The 24,146-nt window shown below is 37.6% G+C and overlaps 1 protein-coding gene across 4 annotated transcripts in view; it reads left to right on the forward strand.

The window, feature by feature from the left end:
- The first annotated feature begins 1,998 nt into the window (after positions 1 to 1,998).
- LOC136848045 (uncharacterized) overlaps positions 1,999 to 24,146 on the forward strand; it is a 601,887-nt gene continuing 579,739 nt past the window's right edge. For all 4 annotated transcript variants that reach the window (XM_067120117.1, XM_067120118.1, XM_067120119.1 and 1 more), the window contains exon 1: positions 1,999 to 3,764. In XM_067120117.1, the coding sequence (XP_066976218.1) occupies positions 2,369 to 3,764 (1,396 nt within the window). In that variant the 5' untranslated portion in view covers positions 1,999 to 2,368. The remainder of the gene's footprint in view (positions 3,765 to 24,146) is intronic.

Consider the following 24,146-nt stretch of genomic DNA (forward strand, 5'->3'; position numbering starts at 1 on the left):
CATATAATCAATTTCGAGAATGCCCAACGTAATAAGCAACTTGCATAAAATCTGCTCACACACGCCCTGCATACCCGCTGGAGGGATAATCTCGGTTGATTTACGACTTAAGCAGCCTTGTAATTGGCCGTTCGTGGGATTTCTTTTTTGATCGATTCGGCGATTAGAAAGTAGTGAGTTATGGTTAAGGGCTTTCGCCCGAGATGGATTGCCTGCGCCAGGCCCTTCGACAGGTATGTGAGAATGACGCAGATATAAGTGATTCTCTGTGAATGAATTTCATATTTGCGCCGCCGTGAAATTGCTGAATTATTGAATGATGACTTGAACCACAGTAATTGGGGTTTCAAGATTTACTGAAGGTGCTTGCAAGAGCTAAATACTAATTTAGACGGCGCGAATTTTGTAAACCTACAATACCTCTTGTATACGCCTTTTTACTTTGCTATCGTTAATGAATTTTTTTTTACTACTCTACATCTACCCCTTTCTCGTGGTTGTAAAAATAAACGACACAGAAAAAGAAAATGGGTCAAATTAACATTGAGCTCGTTAAAATCCCCAACTTCCAAAATATGTTAAAAACTTGTGCCTCCGTTACTGTGAAAACTTTACCCAAGAATTATCCAAAACTCCTACCATATATACATTTTTCCCCGGGCTAATTAAAAGAAGAGGGGAAGCAGATCTTTTTGTTTGGTTTTAACGCCGGTCATTTTTAAGTATTTCTAAACTTTCCTTTATATGTTATTTATTTCTTTAATTTTGTCTCCAAACTTGTTTATAGCGACTCCATATTTAACGAAGTGGCTGCGGGGGCGTTTTTTGGCTTCTCATTTTAATCGTGGTTGATTCATTTTTCTTCGTTATTTTCATTATCTCTTCTTTTGTGGACTGGTTGGGGTAAGGGCGGGGGAGGAAGAGGTCTGCAGTTATTGACAGAGTATTCTTGATTTTATCATTTAAAATTAAGTAATGTTTTGAATAAAAATGCTTCATACATAAAATGGCCTAAAACACGAGGCTTTGGAAGTTCGCGTCAGGAGTTACAAAAGTGAGCGGAAGAGAAATACGCAGAGAAAACCTGAAACTTCCAAATTGGAGAGAGAGCGCAAAATGTGAATTCTGAGGCTTCTGCAACATAAACACGATTATGATCAGAGGAAAACTTGAACATGAAAGCCAGCAACACACACACTGAAAGAAAAAGAAAGAAACACTTGAAGGAAAATATTGTGGAAAGCTCTCTCTCTCTCTCTCTCTCGTATCCATTTACTTCATGTCAGCTTTTCTCATGTCTTCCTCCCATTTTTGATGGACATTTTCATTCTCCAGAAACGCAAGTATTCTCCACAGAAGAAAATATTTGACATGTTTGACCTGGGACGTTGTAACTTGGTAGCCAGTGCGTGTAAAGTTTAAGGATATACATATACCGGTTAGCAAGTGTGCATGAACATGTATGCAAAACAATGAATATACTTTTATGAATTCCCTTGCAAGTATGTTATGCACCTATAAAAATGAACATGCCCTCACATGCATGGTTTGTATATACACCGCGCAATGTATGACATGCATGCATTTATCCCTGAAGCATATTCTGTTTGCTTTGAAGCATATTCTGTTTGCTTTGCATTTTCTGGTGGAGGTTGTTTAGGTTTCGTGTCTGAAGCACCATGTGTGGTCAGTCGTGCTCGTGGAAACAGAAATAACTCAAATTTCTGAAAGTGACCTTGTGCCGCTTGCAAGAGTTCCATTCAGTTGGACCTGAACTCCTCATTATCTACAGTAATGCTTATCTTTTTGCCACACCTTTTTTCATTTCATTTCCTTCACTTTTACATCTGTATTTCCGTTTGTGTAATATATTTTAATGGTAACGGGAGCATTTGTATTCTGTTGCAACAAAATTGTCTAATATTTTTAATGTATGAATTCTATTTGAATGTGTACGTGAACCTAATTATATTTGTGATCACTTTCTTCCAACCTACAGCTTCCTTGAGGCCAGAATAAAGCCTTATGTTGAAGTCAATAGTGACGTTATGTTTAGTGTTGAATGACTCAGTTTTGAAAAAGATATAAAATGGTGAATGTGTCATTATTATTATTGTTATTACACTGCATAATGTATTTGGAGCCATTATTGCTTTAGTTAATAGCTCAGACTAGTCACCTTGAGCCCTCTCAGGATGAGAGGAGATGACATCGCATTGAAACTCCTTTTCCCTTAATGGCTAGTGACATTTCTTATCGTGCAAGCGCCTCCTCTTAGCACTTCTGAGCATATCTGCGTTGCATATCACTCGAGTGTCATGTGAGGATAGTGAGATTATCCTCGGAAGATAACCTTTCCTTTCAAACCATGACAATTCAGGAGACAGCTTCATCTCCATTACCGAAATCAATCCCTTCGTTAAACAGCAGCGGGGAAACTCGTCTAAAATGCCGAGATTATGAAAAAGAGCGGGTGCCATGGCTCTCTTTCAACTCCCTTTTGTCTGTCTCTGGTCAAAGATCAAATCTCGTTAATATCTGTCAGTTATCTGAGAATCACAGATGCGTCGCCTTAAGCCCCTCTTGCGTCATGATCTGGCGACAGCCAAATTCCAGGAACGATTGCTCAGGTGAAATAGAAAACGGGGTGATGGGTCTTAAAGAAAACGATGCTCTTGTGAAAAACGGAGTGTGTCACCCTCTGGAGTGCACGCGTGGAAGTATGAACGGTCTGTATTTGTGCGAATGTAATACCACAGCAGGCGAGACTGATATGAAAAACCAGACTGAAATGTGCAATATAGTTAGAGAAATAAAAAGCCTGGTAGTTAAAGAGACTGCTGTTCCGGTCGTTGAAATCCTCGATGAACATTGGAATAAAAACATGGATCGTGTGTATTTTAAAACAATATCGATAAACTCACTCCGTAACCAGTGCATATCTCTCAGCAAGCCCTCTGGCTTCGGTTGCATTAATGAACTATTTCACGAGCAGAATTTTCCAGTCCATATCATCGTCATTTGTAGTTCTTCATCATATCAAATAGCGATCGAACGATGTATATTGAATGTTATTGCATATCATTGCAGCAGCTCAATTCTAAGTCAAGAAATAATTAGAGAAAATATCGTTCCATTGTGTCGTAGTTCATATTGTGAATTTTTTTATCGTAGCTGCACAGTAGTAAGCCGTCATTGTTTAGGAGGTCTTCGAGAAGATTTAGAAAACACTTATGATGTAGAAGACAAGAGAGAAAATGTGTTCATAGATAGTCTCCGTCATATCGTACCTCGGGTTTCTTGTAGGACTTTAGTAGAGAATCGACCATCCGCAATACCGACAGTTACCTCGTGTCGAAGGATTTCTTGGGATGCCCTCCTTTCGTGGGCGTCCTCCTTCATCTGCTCTCCCATGCCCACCCATAGCACCTCAACCACATGTCTGAGAGACGCGGCCGCACTCAACTCAACCCGCACAAAGTCGTCCCATCGATCTTCATCTCCACTCAATCTCAGGCCAAGGCGGTCGTCCACCTGCCTCTGGGTGGTCTTCCTCCTCATCTTGTCGGGTCTTCATGGGCGTGTGACAGTTAGGGCGTCGGAGTTTCCAGACAGGGAATGCTGCGACTCTGCCCCACCGCCGCCCCCGCACTACCACACCACAACCTCAACCACGCCCGTGCCAGAGCCCAAACCTTCTTCCACCTCCACCATCATCCCCACGCTTCACAGTCTCCTGCCAACATCTTCTGTGCCTCCTACAGGTACGTATTATGGACAGTGGTGAGGGGAGGGAGGCCTATCGCCTTAGTTGAAAGGTGATTGCAATGAAGGTTGAATGTAAGTAAATGATTGCGATCCATTTTCACATTTCAAGTTATTTAACATATTGCAATTGTTTTGATTGAAGGCTAGATATTATAAGAGTTGTTTTTTAATTATTCAATTTTTGCTCATGAATTTTCAGTTGAATTGAAGTATTCTTGAAGTGAAGCACTGGGAAGCATGAAGGTGTGCCTGAATTCATATCCGCGTAAAGCTCTAAGCTTTTTACCATCGTCTGTATAAGTTATCGATTAGATTTTTTGCGAAACCGTGTTATCTGTTCTTGGTAAAGGTTCAAGGAACGGTCATCTTTTAGCAGTTGTTTGTATAACTGTAGAAGAGTTATAGACGAGAAGACTCATTTGCCATGCGAGTAAAGAAATAGAGACTGAAATGATCTAATCATTTTGGCGTTAACAGATGCACTGCATGCCCTAGTAATTAGTATGTGAGGTTTGTCATGTATTTGTGAATGCCTTATTGAAGATTGAATATGTTCATAAATGCAAGAAGAGTTATATATGGTTTTCATTATTGGTTTCACTTTAAGAGAGTGTGTGCGTGTGTTTAATGGATTATGACTTTATGTGTAACTTGAGACGAGATAAGTGCTAGGACATCGGTATTAAAGATTGTGTGTGGGAGAACACTGGCTGAATGAGTATTTTACGGGTGAAGTGATGACTACTCAAGAAAATGCAAAATACATACTCTGAATTCTGGACCTTAGAATTAGAATTGTGGGATTAGCCTAGAATTTACCTTTGGAAAAGATAAGTAAATTAGTTAAGATAAATCCATTACGAAAGAATTGTAGACAATGTAAATTAGCTATCTGCCAATTTAGTCGAATTCTTAGAAAGACTTCGCAGAGTATTCTGGACGAAATGCTGGAGACTTGTAGAATGAGCGGTTTTAGGCATATACAGTCATGTCGAGAGATTAGGACCTTGCAAGAATGGTAGCTTGAATTTAGGTTAATCTCATATCTGACGAAAATATTTTCCAATAACAAGGCAACGGACGTTGGTATATATTTAATGGTCTGAGAATGTGGTTGTTCTTAAATGGGAAACTTTTACCTTCAACAGAGCCATTGACAACGTTTGAAATGACGAGCTTAGTGAATGTTTGAAAATGACTGATGATATTGAAAACCCGGTTAGAAGAGAAAGGCTGTTTAATCTCCACGTGTCTTTCAAAGCTCTATAGATCGAAAATTTTGAAGGATATGATTATGAGGAAGCTAAGTAAAGATGAATCCATGCTAATCTACCGTGGTGAGATAAAACTATACATTCATAACAGATTTTGAAATCGTATTAACGAGGACATATAACGTTACTGTGGTAACCACTTGCTTATGAATTGTTTAGTTGATATTTGTATGGAAGATGCAGACGCTCCAGCATTACACACACACACACTCACACATACAGGTATTTGGAGGTAGATGTTAGCACAATGATAGAACCTATTATGGGGTTATCTGCAAATTAGATTAATCAATAAACTCTTGCAGAAAGCCGAGGAAAGAGTAGAAAAGAATATGGAATTTAGGCCAAAGGGAAGCCTGGGGCTTATGAAAGGGAAATTGACATTGAGAAGGTTTGAAAGGTGTAACAGGAGGAAAACTTCGCAGTTCCACTCTTAACCAATTGTTAAAGGGTCGGAAGAATGTGGGAAGCACAGTATAAGGAATGAAAGAGGTTTCAGCTAAGGACCCAAGGGACGCTGCAAAGACCCTTAAGTTATGGCTACAGTGCACCACGTGAGGTGCACTAGCGGCACTAACCCCCTATGGGAGAAGGGGGAGGAAATCAAACTTAGATTGTAGCTAGGGATTTTAGGCTACATCTGAATATATATGCAATTTGATGCTGAGTGTCTTGTTGAAGAGAGTTTAAGAAGGGGATAACGACAAGATACAGAGGTGTAAGAGTTTGACGTAAAATTTTTGACCTGGTGAATCGTAAATTTTTAGGCATATAGTGAGATGCTAAGATAAAAGAGAATAAGAAGTGCATATTGAGTGAATTCTTAGATGAACTGAATAATAACTGTAAGATGAGTAAATATCAGTGAAAGACAAAAAATAGGCTCGTGAATGCGGAAGTAAGAAATGCCGCCTTTTTTTGCAAACTAGAGCTAATAGCAAGGATTCTGTACAGGGTCATGAAGGATCTCGGAAAAGAATATTGACCCAAATGTTTGATCCAAATTTCACAGGCGCTTTGTATTATATAATGTTACCCATTTCATTTCTTATTGTCTATCGTATTTATTTTAAATAACATTAAACTTTTGATATTAATTCAAATATATTCTGTATATTTTTTCCAGATCCCCAGGTCTACATTAAGGAAACGTTTCACGGCGTAAGCTACTTTGAGGAATTATGTTTGAAACATTCATTAAATCATAACTCTGTCGAGAGACGATTGATAGCTTAAGAAGATTTAGGAAAGCCGTAGTTGTTGCGTAAGAGTTGTTAGGGGATTTTAATGTGGATAATTTGTTTGATTTCGTGTTGTAGATGATTCCAGATCTCGATTCCCACCTTGTGTAAATATATCTGCGCTAATGCAGTATTCATAATTGAAGGCTCTTTAAACGTTGCAGTTTCAAAAAAAAAAAAAAAAAGCTAACATCAGACCTTCCAACTCACTGATTAATCATGGCGGAATCTTGTAACGGTGAACGTATACGAATGGATGTTGTATAACATCAGTCTATTATCTTGTCTGTTCCACATCACTCTCGATGTTCCGGATGGGAAGATATCCCCGCGCTTTATCCGTGTGAGTGATCGCTCTGAAATCATTTCGATCTGCTTTATTGGCATCAAATTCTTTTTTTTTTTTTTTTTCATTCATCAGGTCATATTGAGAATGCCAAGGGTTTGCATGCGGCCGGCGTCAATCTAAGTACAGTTCATTTGGCATATAGGTCACTCTTTCATGATTCGAAGAACCAAATTGCCTTCCCTGGTTCTCTGTAAAACTTTTGTTTAGGAAGGGATTCAGAAGATGGATTCATTTCAGTTCCTTTCAGAGCGTTTGTTTGCGTAACGTCTGCCACAGTAATTAACCCCCAGTTTTGTCAGCCATGTTAGGGAACTTGTGTTTACCTCCTTCAGCGCTATTGTACAGCAAAGAAGTCTTGTGTGTGCACTCCTCAGCAGAAAGGGAAATTTAAGGATGTTTTATAAACATTTTCAGTTGTATTTAATTTGTAAAACTTCTCTATCCATCTCCAGTTTATCTTACTCTATGTTCGTATGCCAAATATTCTCCAGGAAAAGTTACATGGGAGGATTGAAGTCCTTACAGTTACCAGAAAACACCTGGGATGTCCCGAATGTGATTTTGTCGCTTCATAACGTCCGCTTGATGCATCTTGCTTAGGTTATGAGAAATGGACGAAGAAAATGGGACGTAGCATCGCTACTGAGGCAATATTCAAGGTGCTCAAGATAGACACAAATAGAAAAAAAAAAAAAAACATGACTTTTCGGTAAAGAAAACGATAGTGTAAATTCGCGTGACATTAGGCCTAATAGTACCTTGTAAAACTTTAATTAGACACTCAGCGAGGATCCTTAGGCATAGTAGCACTTTTTCAATTGCGGAAAGTCTCTTGAACTGGGGAGAGGCTCCTTCAAAGAGAAAAGCCTAACAGTGCCTTGGTAGATGCTCAGTCTTTTAGAGGCAGACTTAGATTTTAGTTAATCAGTTTAAGACAGTTTAAAAAAAAGTATATTGGCAGATTTAAAATTCGATATCTTGTGTGTAAGGACGTCATGTTAAATCTAAAGGATCGGGAGGCCTAAAAATAGGAAACAAATTTTGTGCTCTCTGGTACAGTATTTCATGTATTGTCTTCATGAACAAATTTCTCACAGAAATTTATTAGTTATTTTTCTGAAATTTAAAGTTAGCGTTAAATTTTTAACTTTTAATTCTCTATTGTTGTTTTCCAAAATTTTGTGGTTTTACTCTTAGAATTTAGTTCCATCGGAAATCCAGTGTAACCATGACGAAGACCTTGAATTGGCCGTGGAAACAACTGTCGTCTTGGAAATTAATATATACAGCAGCTTTGTAGCAGTTGTTTATCCCTCATTAAAGACTTGAATAAGTAATTGCGAAAATTGTTGTTTTTCCTTTGAGTTGTGGAAGGGGTAAAATTTTGCTAGTATTTTTGTATCCCATTATTAAGAAATATTACAGAGCTACATATCGTAACGTTCGCTGGCTAGGGAAGACTACCGTAAGAAATTACAATGGAAAGTAAAAAAACGTGCTGAAAATAAGATCTGTGGCCCCAAGGAGACGAGGGATGTAATAAGAACAGTCTCAGGCAGCAATAGTGTTGGGAGAACCTCCATTTACGTCTAGGAAAGGAGCCGAACTAGCTTTTTTTTTTCTTCTTTCTTTTTCGGCTGCACCAGATGCAGGAGAACTGAGCAGATAATTGCGGTTAGCAGAGGGAAAGTTCTTAGTGGGAAGTTTTGGGTTATATGACGTCGTGTCAGAATTTATATTGACCCCGTTAGAAATATTAAAGGCGTCGTTATATTCCCCATGTTCCAGCCTTTGGCCCAATTTAGGATGAGTAAGTTTAGGGAGATCAGTATGGATATTGAAGGGTTACATGAAGATTACGTCTGGGTAATGAAGCAAGAATGAGAGAAAATAAAGCAGTCATGCTTTGTTTCAACAGAAAATTTCTGTTTGTTTTTTTTTTTTCGTTCACCAAAGAGGCTATCCTCTAAAAAAAATAAATAAGAGAACATAGAGAGAAATCAAAATAGATAGACTTGTTGAATAGATAGACTCGTGATGATGCTTCCAATATTAGACTTAGAACCTGATGTCGAAATTGAGAAAAAGAATGAATTTTGACGTAATGGAATTGCGTTGGGATTACCCAAAATGAAATTATAAGCTTTCAACTTTAACGAAATGGAGTTGATAAAAGACGTTCTAAAGTCGTTCAAACGGTTTCGAAAATCTTGTCACAGTTCTTTTGAAAATTCTGAAGACCCCAGAGAAATGGGATGAGTGACGAGTGCCTGAAATTTTTACTATATATATATATATATATATATATATATATATATATATATATATATATATATATATATATATATATATATATATATATATATAAAAATGTATGTGTATATATACAGTATACATATATGTGTTTATATATATATATATATATATATATATATATATATATATGTATTATGCATTAAAAGCTATGAGGTTTATGAATTTTTCTTAACGAAAGATTTATGAACTTATTCCATGACATTTATAATACCGTAGACCTAAAGGACAGAATTAGATTTTCATAAATTAGAATTTATGACTAAATCTTTCTGTGCATCTGATGAGAGTTGAAATACATTTGAATTTAAGTCTCTCTCTCTCTCTCTCTCTCTCTCTCTCATTTCCCACTTCATGTTTCTGTGTCTTCCATGGCGTCCTTCATGCCCCTGCCATGTGTGAGTTATGCGTTGTATTTGTCACTGTCTTTTTTGAAGTGGAGGCCCCAAGCTTGTTTATCGTCATGTTGGTATAGTGTCTGAAGTTAGTCATTTCTTAACTTTTTAATTCTTTAAAATTGGACCCATCTGGGGGAGAATTAATTACTAAAGTTAGAAAGGCTTTACAAAGTAAGAAAGTTGCAGTACACTTGCTGCTCCTCCTCTCGCCCTCTCGATCTTCCTCGAGTCCTCAGGTTTTTATTTCTGGTTTTTCGTTTTCACTACTCATTGTTTATTCCCTTTAACTTAAAGTGGAAGATTTGGTGGTCTGATTTATTTCTCTCTGTCTCTCGTACTTATTAGTTGTGTTTCAGGGTAGACACAATCCTTTTCTCGATCCCTCAATAAATTCAGTGTTCATAACTTTTTGAAAAATGATTTTACGATTTTAGATTAACTATTGTTCACCACATTCTATATTTCGTACGTAATTCTTTCATGTAAGAGCCTCGTAACGTAGTGCATTGCGTAACATCCTCCCCCTACTTCCCATTTTTACGGAGTTCCGGTCTTCCTCCTCATCTTCCATTTCCTTTTTACCCACTTCTGTTGCTGATGCCCTCGACTGCCTCTCAAGAATGGCCTGGGGAAATAAGGCGCTATCACCCAACAGCCCTTCCTTTGGAGAGCGTAGCTGGGGCTTTAGTTGGTTTGGAGAAGAGAGAGAGAGAGAGAGAGAGGGAGAGTGTAAGTCTGAGCGCTCTGCTGTAACTAATTTAACAAGAGAGAAAGAACGAGGACTGTGTACTCGTTTCTTTGTAGGACTCTTGGTAACCTTTATTCATCCAACTATACAGCCTTTCAAGACGCAGCGTCATTATTTGGGCTCTGTTGGTAATTGTTGGTATACCCTAGTTGCGTAACTGGCTTCGTCTTAATAGTTTCCTTATACTGTGTGGGGAGGGCATTGAATGATTGCTACGTGGTGGTTCAGTCGTGTAGTATAATTTTGGTGTTGAGGTCTTCTTATAAGTTGATGACATTCAGGTTGTTTGAAGGTGACGCTACAGTTCTGTTCGGAATCCTAATGTTCATTAAGGATTTATAACCTTTCCTTATTAAGTATTGGTATGGTATACGACTGAAGGTAGTTTTACTTACATGATTCGAGAGCGTTCAGGTAGAGGATTTTGGTGATAATTTGACTTTCTGGTTGCCTTGAGGAAGCCATGTTTGCTGTGTGTGGCTGCAAGATCTTTTGTTGTGTTTTATTTGCTTGAAAGTTTTGTAGTTACAGAGTAGGAGATCTCTTCGTTGTTACAGAGTAGGAGATCTCTTCGTTTTTGTTAGTTTTTCTACGTTGTTCTGCCTTCTCATGGGATCGAGGTACAAAACATCACCTGCCGCGCAAGGAATGTATAATAAATTGAAAGAACATGGTTTGCGTGATTTGTGGTTGTGCAATGGAAAATCCAGTAATGTTAATACGTGGTTTTTATATACTGTATGTTATTGATTTATACTATCAATTCTGTCTTGCATTTAGCTTTTGAGAAAGTTTGTTTGAAGTCTTTCCTTTCGGCAGTTCTTCTTTATGTCAGGAGCCCAACGCTGGTTTCATAGTGAGCTTTGCAATTCCTTACCAGATTTTCCCCAAATCTATTCTTATTTCAGCGTCCATTTATAATGAGAGAAATGTTATCAGCATCCAGACTTACTTCTTTGATACTGAAGCCTCTTGATGCTCATCTTACTCTTCAACCTAAGTTTCCCAGTATGTGATCAGGGGATTTCCTAGACATTTTGGGGCCCGGGGGGCACAGTCCCATTTAGGGCCTCTCTTATGGGTTGGGAGGAGAGCGAAGCGAGCCAATGCAGCTGGGGGGTTGGGGGGGGGAGAATTTTTAGAACATGAGCAATTGTAGGATAATTTTAAAGGCACTCGTAAATGCAAATTTCAGAAATTTAGCTTGTCCTGTCATAGCAGCAATGGTTAAATTTCGCATTTTGGGGCCCCCCTCACTTTGGGGCCCGGGGGGCGATTTCAAACAGCGCCCCCCCCCCTCAGGAACGCCACTGTATGTGATTAAGTATCCGGAACATAGTCGTGCTCAGTTTGAACCTTTTTAACCGGACCTGCTTCATCTTAACTGAAAATGAGCTGCTTGGTATTCTTGATTTCGGATACTTGATATATCTTACATATTTGCCTTCTTATTAACCTGTTCCACAAATAAGGTTAAAAGCTGATACGTAAATTCACGACGATCCTTTAGTTGGAGAAACGATTCGTAAGACTTTCATCTCTGAACATTTATATGGTTACTTTCCGGTAAAGTGGTGTGATATGATACAGAATGCCAGTATTTTCTGTCAGCATGCCCACTTGTTACCATTAACTGAACCTAATGAAGACGAAAGGCTCTTGTTAATGATCATGGAGTCGTGTCCGGTGAATTTACAGTAAATAGTGGGATGCTGCGGGGGAAAATGATTCACTTTTATTGTTTTTCATCTTCATAAAATTTTTTGATCAAAAAAAAGGTCGCAGATGGAAAAAAAATTGTTTACACTGGAGCAACGGTAGAAACCCAACTGGCTTAGCAGCAAAACACCCCTAGAGTTGCAAAGCTTGCTTGAAAGAGCGCATCATTTACTTAGAGAGATGGGCATTGGGATAAATAATACAAATCTAAAGAAACCAAAAAGAGTGAGGAAGCATGCACAAGGAGATAAAATAATGTAAACTGGAGAAAGGGTTAATGAGGTCGAATCTTTAAAATATTTTGGGGCAGTGCTATCCAGTACAGGCTCTCTTGGAATACAGTAGAATGCAGTGAGAAAGCAGAAAACTAATCAAACAGTGGCCTGGCTCAGTAAGATTTGTAAATCAGATAGACTGAAAATGCTTACGAAAGTAAGATTAGACAGTAGCCTATTTCGATCTGTATTGCTTAACGGACATGATTCTTGGTATGACAGTTGAATTTCTGAAAGACTTTATCGATTTGAGAATAAAGCTTTAAGAAGACTATAGGAGTCAGATGACGTGTTAGGGTGAAAAGTGCCACCATATGGAAATTTACAGAGGTTCTGTTTACAGATGAGTATATAGTATATAGTAGTGTCAGCTCTTTTGGTCTCCAGAGGAGGAGGAAATTTACATTTACTTTGACGAGAACTAAGAGACGTGAAGCTGGAAATGAGTGGAGGTTTGTGGAAGTGAAAGCACAAGGAAGACTTGAATGGCAAAATTTCTCAGAGGCCCTTTGTGGTACAAGACGCTGGAGACGATGATTACAGCAGTTTCCCTCTTCAGCCACCCCAATTCTTGCCATGGGGCTTTGCCATCTGGTTACCCACATCAATCAGGTTATCAATGCAAAAGGCTTCAGTACAGACTACGCACATCTTTTCCCCATATGCAAAGCTTTCGGGCCAGCCCTAGGAGAGCTGTTAATCAGCTCAGTGGTCTGGTTAAACTAAGGTATACTTAACTTTTCTCCTTCCAACTTTTGGAGTAATAAATATTACTGGTTCATCTAATCAAGTGACTGGGTACATTAGTCATTTTTAAACTCTGTACTTCTAAATACCACCCACTTTATCTGTAAAAATATATAATTTAATGATTGAGTGGTTTAGTAGTTATCAATGCTTGTAATAATGAACTGCAGTCAGACTTCAGATTTTTCCCGATTTGTAGCGTTACTGAAAACTCTTATACTACGTGAAGCTATGGTTGCCTTTAACGGCTGACTTTCGTAAAGCCCATAAAAATCGGTTAATGTGGAGATACCAGTGATACATTAGATTAGAGTATATATTATTTATATACTACTCCGTCTCTTTTTCACTATAGTTGATATATAGGTTATTCTTGATAAATGTTGTACCAAAAAAAAAACCTTTACAACAAAAGCTTAAGAGAGGACTGCACGCGCCCAGTGAAAACATAATCATGCCCGTAGGAACAAAACTTTGTTAGAGTAACTTTAGTAAAGAGTAGAATAAGTGGCGAAGAATAACAATAAGCTCCTTGGATAACTAGGTCGTCCTGTGAAGCGAATTTCCTGAGGTTATACCTTTGTTCTACAAATCTGTTTATGTGGCTGTTGGCATGCAAGTTATTCAAATGAATATACTGAAACTCTCTCTCTCTCTCTCTCTCTCTCTCTCTCTCTCTCTCTCTCTCTCTCTCTCTCTCTCTCTCTCTCTGGAGAATTAGAGGAATTTAATTCTGATGATAGAAATTCATTTCTCGTCATAATGTGGTTCGGTTTCCACAATAAGCTGTAGGTCCCGTTGCTAGGTAACCAGTTGGTTCTTAGCCACGTAAAATAAATCTAATCCTAGGAGAGCTGTTAACCAGCTTAGTGGTCTGGTTAAACTAAGATATACTTTCTCTCTCTCTCTCTCTCTCTCTCTCTCTCTCTCTCTCTCTCTCTCTCTCTCTCTGAGGTTTATCCACATTACACATCCGTTGTTTGCAGTCCTTTCTCAGTACACACAAACGCACAGTTGAAGAAGATTAACGTGTATTTCTAAACGCTTGCTCGAGTCACTGATTTATCACAAGCAGACGGCAAATCTCACTGCACTCTGTCATATGTATGGGCGTGTGTGTGTGTGTGTCTGTTTGTGCAGACCGAGATATATATAATCACGAGGAGTGGACGAATAGCGGTCGCTGAGTCAGGGAAGCTGCAAGTTCTGGTCTAGGCAGCAGCAGCAGAGCGATGCCGACTCGGCTTTTTCTTAGTGCTTACAGATTGCCTCTTCATGGTGAGGAACATCTCTAACCTCACTTTGCAACTCTCTCTCTCTCTCTCTCTCTCTCTCTCTCTCTCTCTCTCTCTCTGTGTGTGTGTGTGTGTGTGCGCGCTCGCACTTTTAAGGAAAATAGTTGTAGTGAGGAAATGGGAAATGGACGCTGTATAGCATATTCCTTTTCAGAAAATACAGTAGTTATGCAATGGAACTGAATTCTGAAGCGTTTTTACCTTTGTAAAATGAATTTAGAATGTAGATTTCATCAAAAGCGTTTTTTAAAATTCATGTGCTTTGGTCGTTTTTAAGAAAATTTACATTCATAAAAACGTGAAACAAAAGTTTAAAGCATTAGGAGCAAATTAGTTACCCGTGCTTATTTGCCACTCTTCTTTTTACTTTCTCTCTGAGAAGTCCTTTGTTACTTAGGGCTAGCTAATGACGCATATTGTTTGTTTTTGAGGATCTTAAAATAATGAGAGCCTGAAATATGACGCATTTGATTACTCCACGGCGCATTTCGTAGGAAAATATTGCCAATTTTAGGAAAATATTGCCAATTTTATCCGGTAGTCATTTTAGTATTTTTGAGGCGTGATAATTATTTTTGTAGCCTTCGGCGAGGGACTGCGTTTCTGGTCAAATGGCTAAAGAAAAATAGGAAAAGCAGCCAGGAAGGGAAAAGTGGTTCCTGTTGAATTTTTCCGAGGACAGAAACAGGAAGAAAATTCTGTTGATGATTTTCACTAAGTGATTCATCCGTGTACTGACATGCTGACCTGACAACTGTTAACAGGTGAGCAAGACTAGGAAATGTCTCCAGCTCCGCAGACCTTTCACATTTGTAATCTCCCACATATACACAGTCCTATAAAAAAGTTAAGTATACCTTAGTTTTACCAGACCACTGAGCTGATTAACAGCTCTCCTAGGGCTGGCCCGAAGGATTAGACTTATTATTTTACGTGGCTAAGAACCAGTTGGTTACTTAGCAACGGGACCTACAGCTTATTGTGGAATCCGAAGCACATTATAGCGAGAAATGATTTCTATCACCAGAAATAAATTCCTCTAACTCTTCATCAGCCGGCCGGGAATTGAACTCCGGCCCATCGTGTGACAGTCCATAGCTCTACCGACATATATATATATATATATATATATATATATATATATATATATATATATATATATATATATATATATATATATATATATATATATATATATATATATATATATATTTATTTTGTGTGTGTGAGACAGACAGACAGACAGAGAGCATGTCAGTAAACTGAATATTTGCTTGGTGAAATCATCAACAGAACTTTCTTCTTGTTGCTGTCTTCAAAAAAGTTCAAGAGGAACCACTTTCCCTTCTTGAATGTTTACCCATTTTCCTTGAGCCCTTTGACAAGAAAGGTAATCTCTCTATCTTGGCTGCAAAAATAATGATCACACTTCAAAAAAATGAATTAGACAAATAGCGGGAAAGGTGGGCAATATTTTCTTAGGAAATGTACCATGGAGTAATCAAATTTGAATATATGTAGTTACCACATAACAGTAAATTAAAATGAACACGTGAAACTAATAGAAAATTGTTTATTAATCTAATGAAGGAGACAAAGAACTTGTCTGACTGACCGTAGCCTCAAGCCACGGAACCAGAACCCAAGACTTGTGGAAGGTCAAGGCACCGACGCTATGGCACAGTCCAAAATTTGGAAAAACTGTTATGTGGTTACCAAGTGGTGTAAGATAACTAAATTTGGCACCTAGAAAAATCCAGCCACCATAGATTGTGAAGCTGATTCTCCAGTCAACTAAGCAAACCATATTTAAAATTAAAAATGATGAGTTCCCCAATTTTTGAGTTAGTTTGTGCAAACTCCCACTTATCGCTTGCTGTAAACACAATTGACAGTGTACTTGCAATAATTACACCCTTGCAGTCAAAAAGACCAGTTTTCCAAGGCAGGATCGATACAGGACTTTTGGCCTTTACAGGACGTTAACATTTACCTTCATATTGCGTAGGGGTAAGTCTGGACGACGCCTCGTGCAAACGGAAAGTTCATGACACATAGACCGTTCTTTGCGTAAAGCGATAAATGGAGTGTATTGATAACTTGTTTCGGTATTTATAGACGGATATAGTTTGTGTGTACTTGTGTTTTAATACGCGTATACGAGCTTGCTCGTTTTGTCACTGAACCATATTGGGTCCGGTAATATATAAAAATCCCGATAAACTTCTTTTTAATGGAATATCAAAGAAACCCCGAGATAGGCAATGAAGTGTGCTCGACAGAGCGAATGCAGCCTTTCATCTTGTGCCTGCTTGGCACTTGGCAGTTAATTTACTTCTGATTAATTAAGAAGAAATTTAGATCTCAAAAGAATTTCTCTCTCTCTCTCTCTCTCTCTCTCTCTCTCTCTCTCTCTCTCTCTCTCTCTCTCTTTTCCCATTAGTTCAATTTTCATGCTTATATTTAGTGAATAGAGAGGAAAGGAGATTTCTTGGGAATTGAGAATGAAGATTTTCGAAAGTCTTTGGCAACCCGGATCGTTTATAGCAAGCTGTAGTACAGATGATAAGGTCATTACTCGCAAACCCGTTGTTCTTAATATCACATTGCGTATCAAAAAGTGTCAGGCTGTAAATTATTAACGCTATAGAGTACCAAGATGGGAGTCTTTAACTTTTCAGTTCATTGAATTGAGAGACTTACTTTTCTTTGAAGCATGATCCTTGATATTTAGAAGGCTATTAATACATATGCGAAGATATTTGTGACCTCTTAATGTATCGTTTCACTCTCTGTATTTTGTATTTTATTTTCCCCTTGGAAAAAAAGATCCTTAATAGCCTTACTTGGAAGCCAGATGCTATTTAGGTTCAGTTTCTTCAAGCTAATCATATTTGCATTTGTTTGGCCATGGGGAAAATTTCACTTTGAGTGAAGTAACTTCTTGGAAGGTCTTAATTTTGACTGTTGTAGTTTTTTTAACGATAGAAAGTGCTAGATTTTTTCCGTAGGTATTATATTATGAATCACTTTTCTACGTCTCAGTACCCATCTTATGTATGTTTTCCACCACTGGGAAGTGGCTAGAGACCCTAAATATAGACGAATTCTGTTATTTTATTGGGAAACATAGCAACCGCAGTCTTCAAAGCCTATTTATTTATGTAACTCGGATAGCACTGTTGCCGTTACAGCTTTTCAAAATTTTGCCAATGTTGGAAGAAAATTGTAATCGGAGTTCTATAAAGAAATTATAATGAACACAAGAAGAAGAAATTTTATTAGGTTCTCAAAATATTTTATGGTCAAAACTAGAGATTTTGTTGGGAAAATTAATACTGATAGCCCCTTGGCTGTGAATATGATTCCATGACTCATGCACTGCCAAATCATAAACTAGCTCTTTATTTAACGACACGAAACTTCTACAGTTTGAGTATAACAATATTGCCGGTATAGACACGCCAGTGTCATATCCACACTGTCATTCTATTAGCATAACAGAACCATGGTGCCCAAAGCTTCACATTTTTTTGTGGGAGTCTTTCATTGTGTGTGTGTGTTTGTATAGCGCCAGTGTTGCCAGAAGGCCAGCTACTTATATCAACATTAATGTCCATTTGGCCTCGTACAAACATAGAAATGTCCTGAATGTTTAAATTGTCACGTAGTGGTCAGGACAATTACTGCAAAAAAAAACTTAAGATTAGTTATATTTCTCGTGCCAGAGGCTTTGCAGTTTTAAGAATGAAGAAACGTGCAACCTTTTCAGGAATTAGTTTATGATTAGGGGACAAAATTTATTGGAGAGTCTTATGGTGGTAAAGCTCCTTGCATCTAAGTCTTGATACACACTCCCCGTAGGTGGGGAAGTGCCGTCGGTGCACCTCATGCAGTGCACTGTAGGCATTACTTAGGTTCTTACAGCTTCCCGTCGGCCCCTAGCTGCAATCCCTTTCATTCTTTTTACTGTACCTCCATAGGTCCCAGAGCTTGGCATTTGGCCCAAAATCTATATTCAGTTCTATTCTTGATACAGATACAATCTTTTTCGTGATCGGTACTTTTTTCGGAGCAGTCCTAAATAGTATATAAAATGCATCGAAATAAATATTTATCCTTTCGGTGAATCTGCATATATACAAGAAATTTGTTTGATAAAAAGTTAAATATAGCTGGAAGTAATGGTTGCATATAAGCATATTAGTAACGATTTTATCATTAGCGTGTCTCGGATGATTTTCGCATTGAGAGAGAGAGAGAGAGAGAGAGAGAGAGAGAACTGAAAAGTGATGAAATTTTTGAAGGGATATAAATAATCTCGAGAAAATCCAGGTACAACGTTAAGGCTAAATTTACTGCCACACAAGGAAGGAGAAAGCGAAAAATGGGGAAGCTGGTAAATAAATATAATAACATCTGCTTTGGAAAAGAAGTGGAACCTGAAATTTGGGGTCTTATACGTAAGCCCTGAAAAGATTTCCTGGAATGGAGGCGCACTGAAAAAAATAGTGGAAGGGGAGCGTTTTTGTCAATTTCTAATTAAAAGAAAAAAAAAAACAGTTTCGAAGGCAGTTGTAAGATCAGTATAAGTATACAGAGTGAATATTTATGTACTCAAAGACACACACACACACACACACACACTTAGAGAAAGAGAGAGAGTAGGGATAAATTTTAGTTTAATATCAGATTACCCTTAGACCCACATCATGCAAAATAGAAACTGTAATAATCGGAAGAAAGAAGGGAGAAATTACCATAGCAGGATGCGAAAGGGAAGGAAACGACTGACAAAAAAGAGCCTGAGACAACACCTTGCCTATCACTGTAGGTATCTACACTCACAGATACACAAGGGTGTATACACCACAAATGGCAGGGCAGAAAACTCAAGAGTAAAGCGCGGGGAAAATATTCTCTCTTTACTCCACTTTCTTGTGAATTGCGGATATCGAACACAAAAATATATAAGCATGTAATTTTCCGTAACAACGTCTGTTATTTTCATGCAAAACACGAAAGCCATTGGACATGAGCAGAAATAAGCACATTAATTTCTTCGGTTCCCTTGTATATCCAAGAATAACAACGACCCAGCTTTGCCGTTCTTTATTATTCCGATCCTCTCCAATTTACCACAGGTATTGTTAGGTTTTGTGTAAATAACCTTGCAGAAGAGGAGAGATGCTAGTAAGGATTAGAGACAAAACATACACGTTCGACTTGTGAAGGTGTATGGCAGGGTTCTGATTAAGGAAGAAAGACAGTTGAAGGACGTAGAATTGAAGGAGAAGAACACTTACAGTAGATGTACATAAGGAAGAGATTATGTGGATGAAGTGTCTGCTGTTGAACAGATGCATTGGAAGTTTGGAGGTTAAGGAAAAAAGCCTTGTGTTTTCAACGTGGATCTAGAAAAAGCTGATGCTTGAATTGATGTATGGATGTACGGTATTGAATATAATTTTTTAAGGAATCGGAAGTTTTTATGGAGAAAGGGAAATTCACGTTAGACAGTGTGGACGAAACAGAGGCTGTTCGGTGTAAAAGTAGATCTGTGATATTGATGTGTTAAATATCAATAGTTGGTTAATGCCTTTTGATAAGACAATACAGGCATAGGACATCGACTGTGGGTGCAAGTTTGTGGAATACAAAAAGGAGTTAATAAGAGATTAAGGATTCATAGATGTTACAAGTGATACGGAGTTACCTGATGATGGTAAAGAGAAAAAAAAGTATATCTTAGTTTAACCAGACCACTGAGCTGTTTAACAGCTCTCCTAGGGCTGGCCAGAAGGATTAGATTTATTTTACGTGGCTAAGAACCAACTGGTTACCTAGCAACGGAACCTACAGCTTGTTGTGGAATCCGAACCACATTATACAGAGAAATGAATTTCTATCACCAGAAATCAATTCCTCTAATTCTTCATTGGCCGGTCGGAGAGTCGAACGCTGGGCCGACAGCATGCTAGCCGAAGCCGAAAGTTCAAGTTGTAATAGGAAAATGTTGAAAGTGTGTGATAGGAAGTTATGAGTATAAATGAAAATGAGGAAGATGGGGGAGGAGATTGCAATCGAAAAGAAAGAATTAAGGGAGGTATCAGGATATCTGTTATAAAAGATGGGTAGGTAAAAGGGGGTAACCATAAATGCAGAACTTATGAAGTATGAATGAATTGTTGATCTAGTTTACTTTTATGGAAGCAAATCGCGGATATTGAATGTGAGGAGATAAAAGGTTAGAAGCTGTCAAAATTAATTATTGTCGCAATATGTATGAGGCAAGAAAGACTGAAAGGTTGAAATGTAGAGAAACGACATAAAAGGAAAGACATACACACAGTATATATAAAATACACATATATAAAATACACAAAATAATTAATTATATATATATATATATATATATATATATATATATGTATATATATATATATATATATATATATATATATATATATATATATATATATATATATATATATATATATATATATTGTGTGTGTGTATTTTATTACTTGGACAATTTTAGTTTCCATGTACATTTCAGCAGTTCCTCTGAAAGAAAACTGTAGAAATCAACTTATTTATGGCTGTGAGGAATCCAAGGATATGTAAAACAAAGAGACAAGTTCCCATTTGTTTCCACTTCGCAAAGACGGCCAACATTTATAGCAGAGATAAAGCCTGACGTCGTAGGATCTGATATTATTTTGTCAGGCGTTCCTTTCTTCCTCCTCCTCTCCACCCTGTATGTTTACCTCGCGTTTATTTTATATTTTGCACTCGTCCCACTTCCCTCCATATGGAAATGTGCTCCTTTCTTCTGGTGCTCCTTTTTTTCAAGGTGTCTGCCTTAGTCGTCCTTGTATTTCACATTCCCCCTTTTCCTTCACTTCTTTAGGTTGTTGCTGTACCTCCTACCTACCCTGTAACCCCACCCCCAAACACACACACACACACACACACACACTCAGAGTTCAACTCTCTCTCGGCCCTTGTGATATCACACGGACTGAAGGAGTGTATCTTTGGAAGAGTCTTTCTTTGGAATAGCTCAGGTCGTTTATAGAAGAACAGAATCTTTGCGTCATCTCTGAAATTTCACGGAGTAGGATCTCGAAAGGAATCAAGATGCTTGCTATCAGCATCAGTAGGATATAGGATCCAGGATATGTCTGTCCCTCGAAGACACAGACAGATGGTGGTCCCTCCTCTTTTTCTTTTTCAGGGAACACTAAAGCTGTAGGAAAAGTCTCTTTGGGAATGATACTAAATCTCTCTCTCTCTCTCTCTCTCTCTCTCTCTCTCTCTCTCTCTCTCTGCCGACCGACCGAATGATGCTAACTCTTTCTTTCTCTCATTCTCGTTTCCACTCTTGAGAATGATGTTCTCTCTCTCTCTCTCTCTCTCTCTCTCTCTCTCTCTCTCTCTCTCTCTCTCTCTCTCAGCTACTGGCATACACATACACACACACACAGCTTACAAACTGTATAAGTTCACACATACGTATGTATAGACGTTAACTACTAACTTATTTAATTGGCAGCTCCCATTCTCGAATATTGGAAAAATCATATTCATTCTCTTTGTTCTAGGAGCAATTAAAGGGACTCGTCACGGCAGCTGCAACGCAATTAAAAGTAAAGCTTATGTAAAAACAAAACAAAACTGAATGATTGTATTTGTGCTTCCGGAAACTATTAAGGTTGTAAATGAGCTAATGTAACCCAGGGAAAATTTGCCCTCGAAGAAGTTACGGCGACATTCGCAAAAACAATGAACGCTTGGTTCATTACCATATTATGCCATCATAACAATTACAAATAATTGTGTTGAAAGATCATGTGTGTTATGTAAAATAAAAGTACCTTAACTTTTCTGGGGTCCAGATGAGATTACCAAATGTAATTGCTTTTTCGTTGTTCTAGTAAAGAGCAGGAAAATGGTGTGAATCATTTTAACGCGCTTGCCGGCTCCACCTATATATATATATATATATATATATATATATATATATATATATATATATATATATATATATATATATATATATATATATATATATATATATATATATATATATATATATATATATATATATATATATATATATATATATATAAAATGTGTGTATATCAAAATGCATGAAACCATTAATATAACTATCAGAACATAAAAATAATCTCTGTAATTACTGGGTTGCAATTAAAAAATACTACGCTCATTTGCAGTTAACAGCTATTTTATGTTATTTTCACTTTGTATTCGAGGCATGGTTTAAAAAAAACATTTGTATATCACTAAAACTTTTCCATATATTTGTAAGAAAAACAACGGCGGATTATTGTGAGGTTTAGTCCTGAACCGCATTAGTTTATAGCAGATCTATTACTAATTATCCCTCATTAACGATCATTTAACTTGCGTGTCATTATTCTTAATGTCTCTGAGTGACATGTACTGTGTTTGTCGATTTTTTTTTGTCTCCTCTTCTTGTTTAATGTTTATTCTCTTAGCTGTTCACGCAACGCCCTTTCTCGTGTTTGCTTAATTGCTCTTATTACACGAACGTGCTCTTACATGTGAACGGCCGTGTTTGTGTGGAATAAGGACGATGTCTATGAAAATTAGGGAAGGGTCAAACGTATATGTACATGGGCATCATAAATACATACAATATGTAGGCTAATAGTATCTCTCTCTCTCTCTCTCTCTCTCTCTCTCTCTCTCTCTCTCTCTCTCTCTCTCTCTCTCTGTGAAAGATAAAGCATTGTTGGTCTTTACAAAGGACACACAGAATAACCTTGTTTACAGATTTTGCTTCTTTTGTTTAACGCCTCCATTGTTACTTAACGAGGAAGTTTGCGTTGATGCAGCATTCAAGTTTTATTAGTTCTTCCATCTCAGTCATAATGGCGTGCAGCAAAGCAGAACAGATATTCATAACAAAAGGCTAGTGAGGCATTGCTTTTGGAGCTGAGACCTCTCTCTCTCACACACACACACACACACACACACATTCACATTCACGCACAGATTTTGATCACAAAAGCCTCCAGCAGTATCGCAGAAGCTATGGCAGAGAAAGTGACTTTTATGAAGATGCCGAAGTGCGTAACTTTTTTTTTTTTTTTTTTGTAAGAACGGGGTTTTGAGGCCATTTTGCGTCTCCGAAATTTGATCAAATCCATCGGGTTTCCCTTTTAAGAGCGCTCACTGGATGTGCAGTAGACCTTGACCCAAAAGGAAATGCTTGTTATGTTTACTGAGGCAAAAAATGGTATTCCGGTTTCATAAATGTTAGATGTTGGCATTCTTTATTCATTTCTGCTCTGTATTTGCGAGAGTGAATGCGATTATTTGATGAGAGATTTGAAGTCTGTAGGTGTGGTCGTGATTATTTAGTTGGTCATGTTTTAGTGTGGTTGTTCTTCGTTTTTCTGTCTGATACTAACCTCTCTCTTTCGTTTTATTTGCGTTTAATGATTTTATATAGACCGCAAGTCAATTATTCTTCATCTTTTCCCATTGCTTATCTGTAATTTCTAATAGTGTATTGTGATTAATTATGAATTTTTGTTTGCATACTTCGGAGTTTATTTACTCAGAACCAAAGTGCAAGCCATTGTATTTTTGAATTTTATGTCCACGTATCTTTGTTATTGAATGGGTACCTTGTAATTCAACCTTGTAAATTGATTATTAAGTAAACAGCAGCAAGTGTGTTTAAGTAAACAGCAGTAGGTGTGCCTAGCGCGTTTATTCACATAATTATGACATAATTGGTTTGGTGTTGTGGCTATAGAAGCATTTTAATAGATTCATAAGTATTTTGACACGGTGGAAGTCGACGTTTAGATTGATCTCTGATTCTTTCAGCTTTATTATATTGCATTACTTCTTAATCAGTCCTAGATTCCCAACTTCTTTTTTTTTTATTTATCCTCAATTTTTCATAATTTAGCGTGAACTGATAGATGCATATTTTGTATAGTAACAACAATAGT

The sequence above is a fragment of the Macrobrachium rosenbergii genome, chromosome 18 (genome assembly GCF_040412425.1).
Source record: "Macrobrachium rosenbergii isolate ZJJX-2024 chromosome 18, ASM4041242v1, whole genome shotgun sequence".
Lineage (NCBI taxonomy): Eukaryota > Metazoa > Arthropoda > Malacostraca > Decapoda > Palaemonidae > Macrobrachium > Macrobrachium rosenbergii.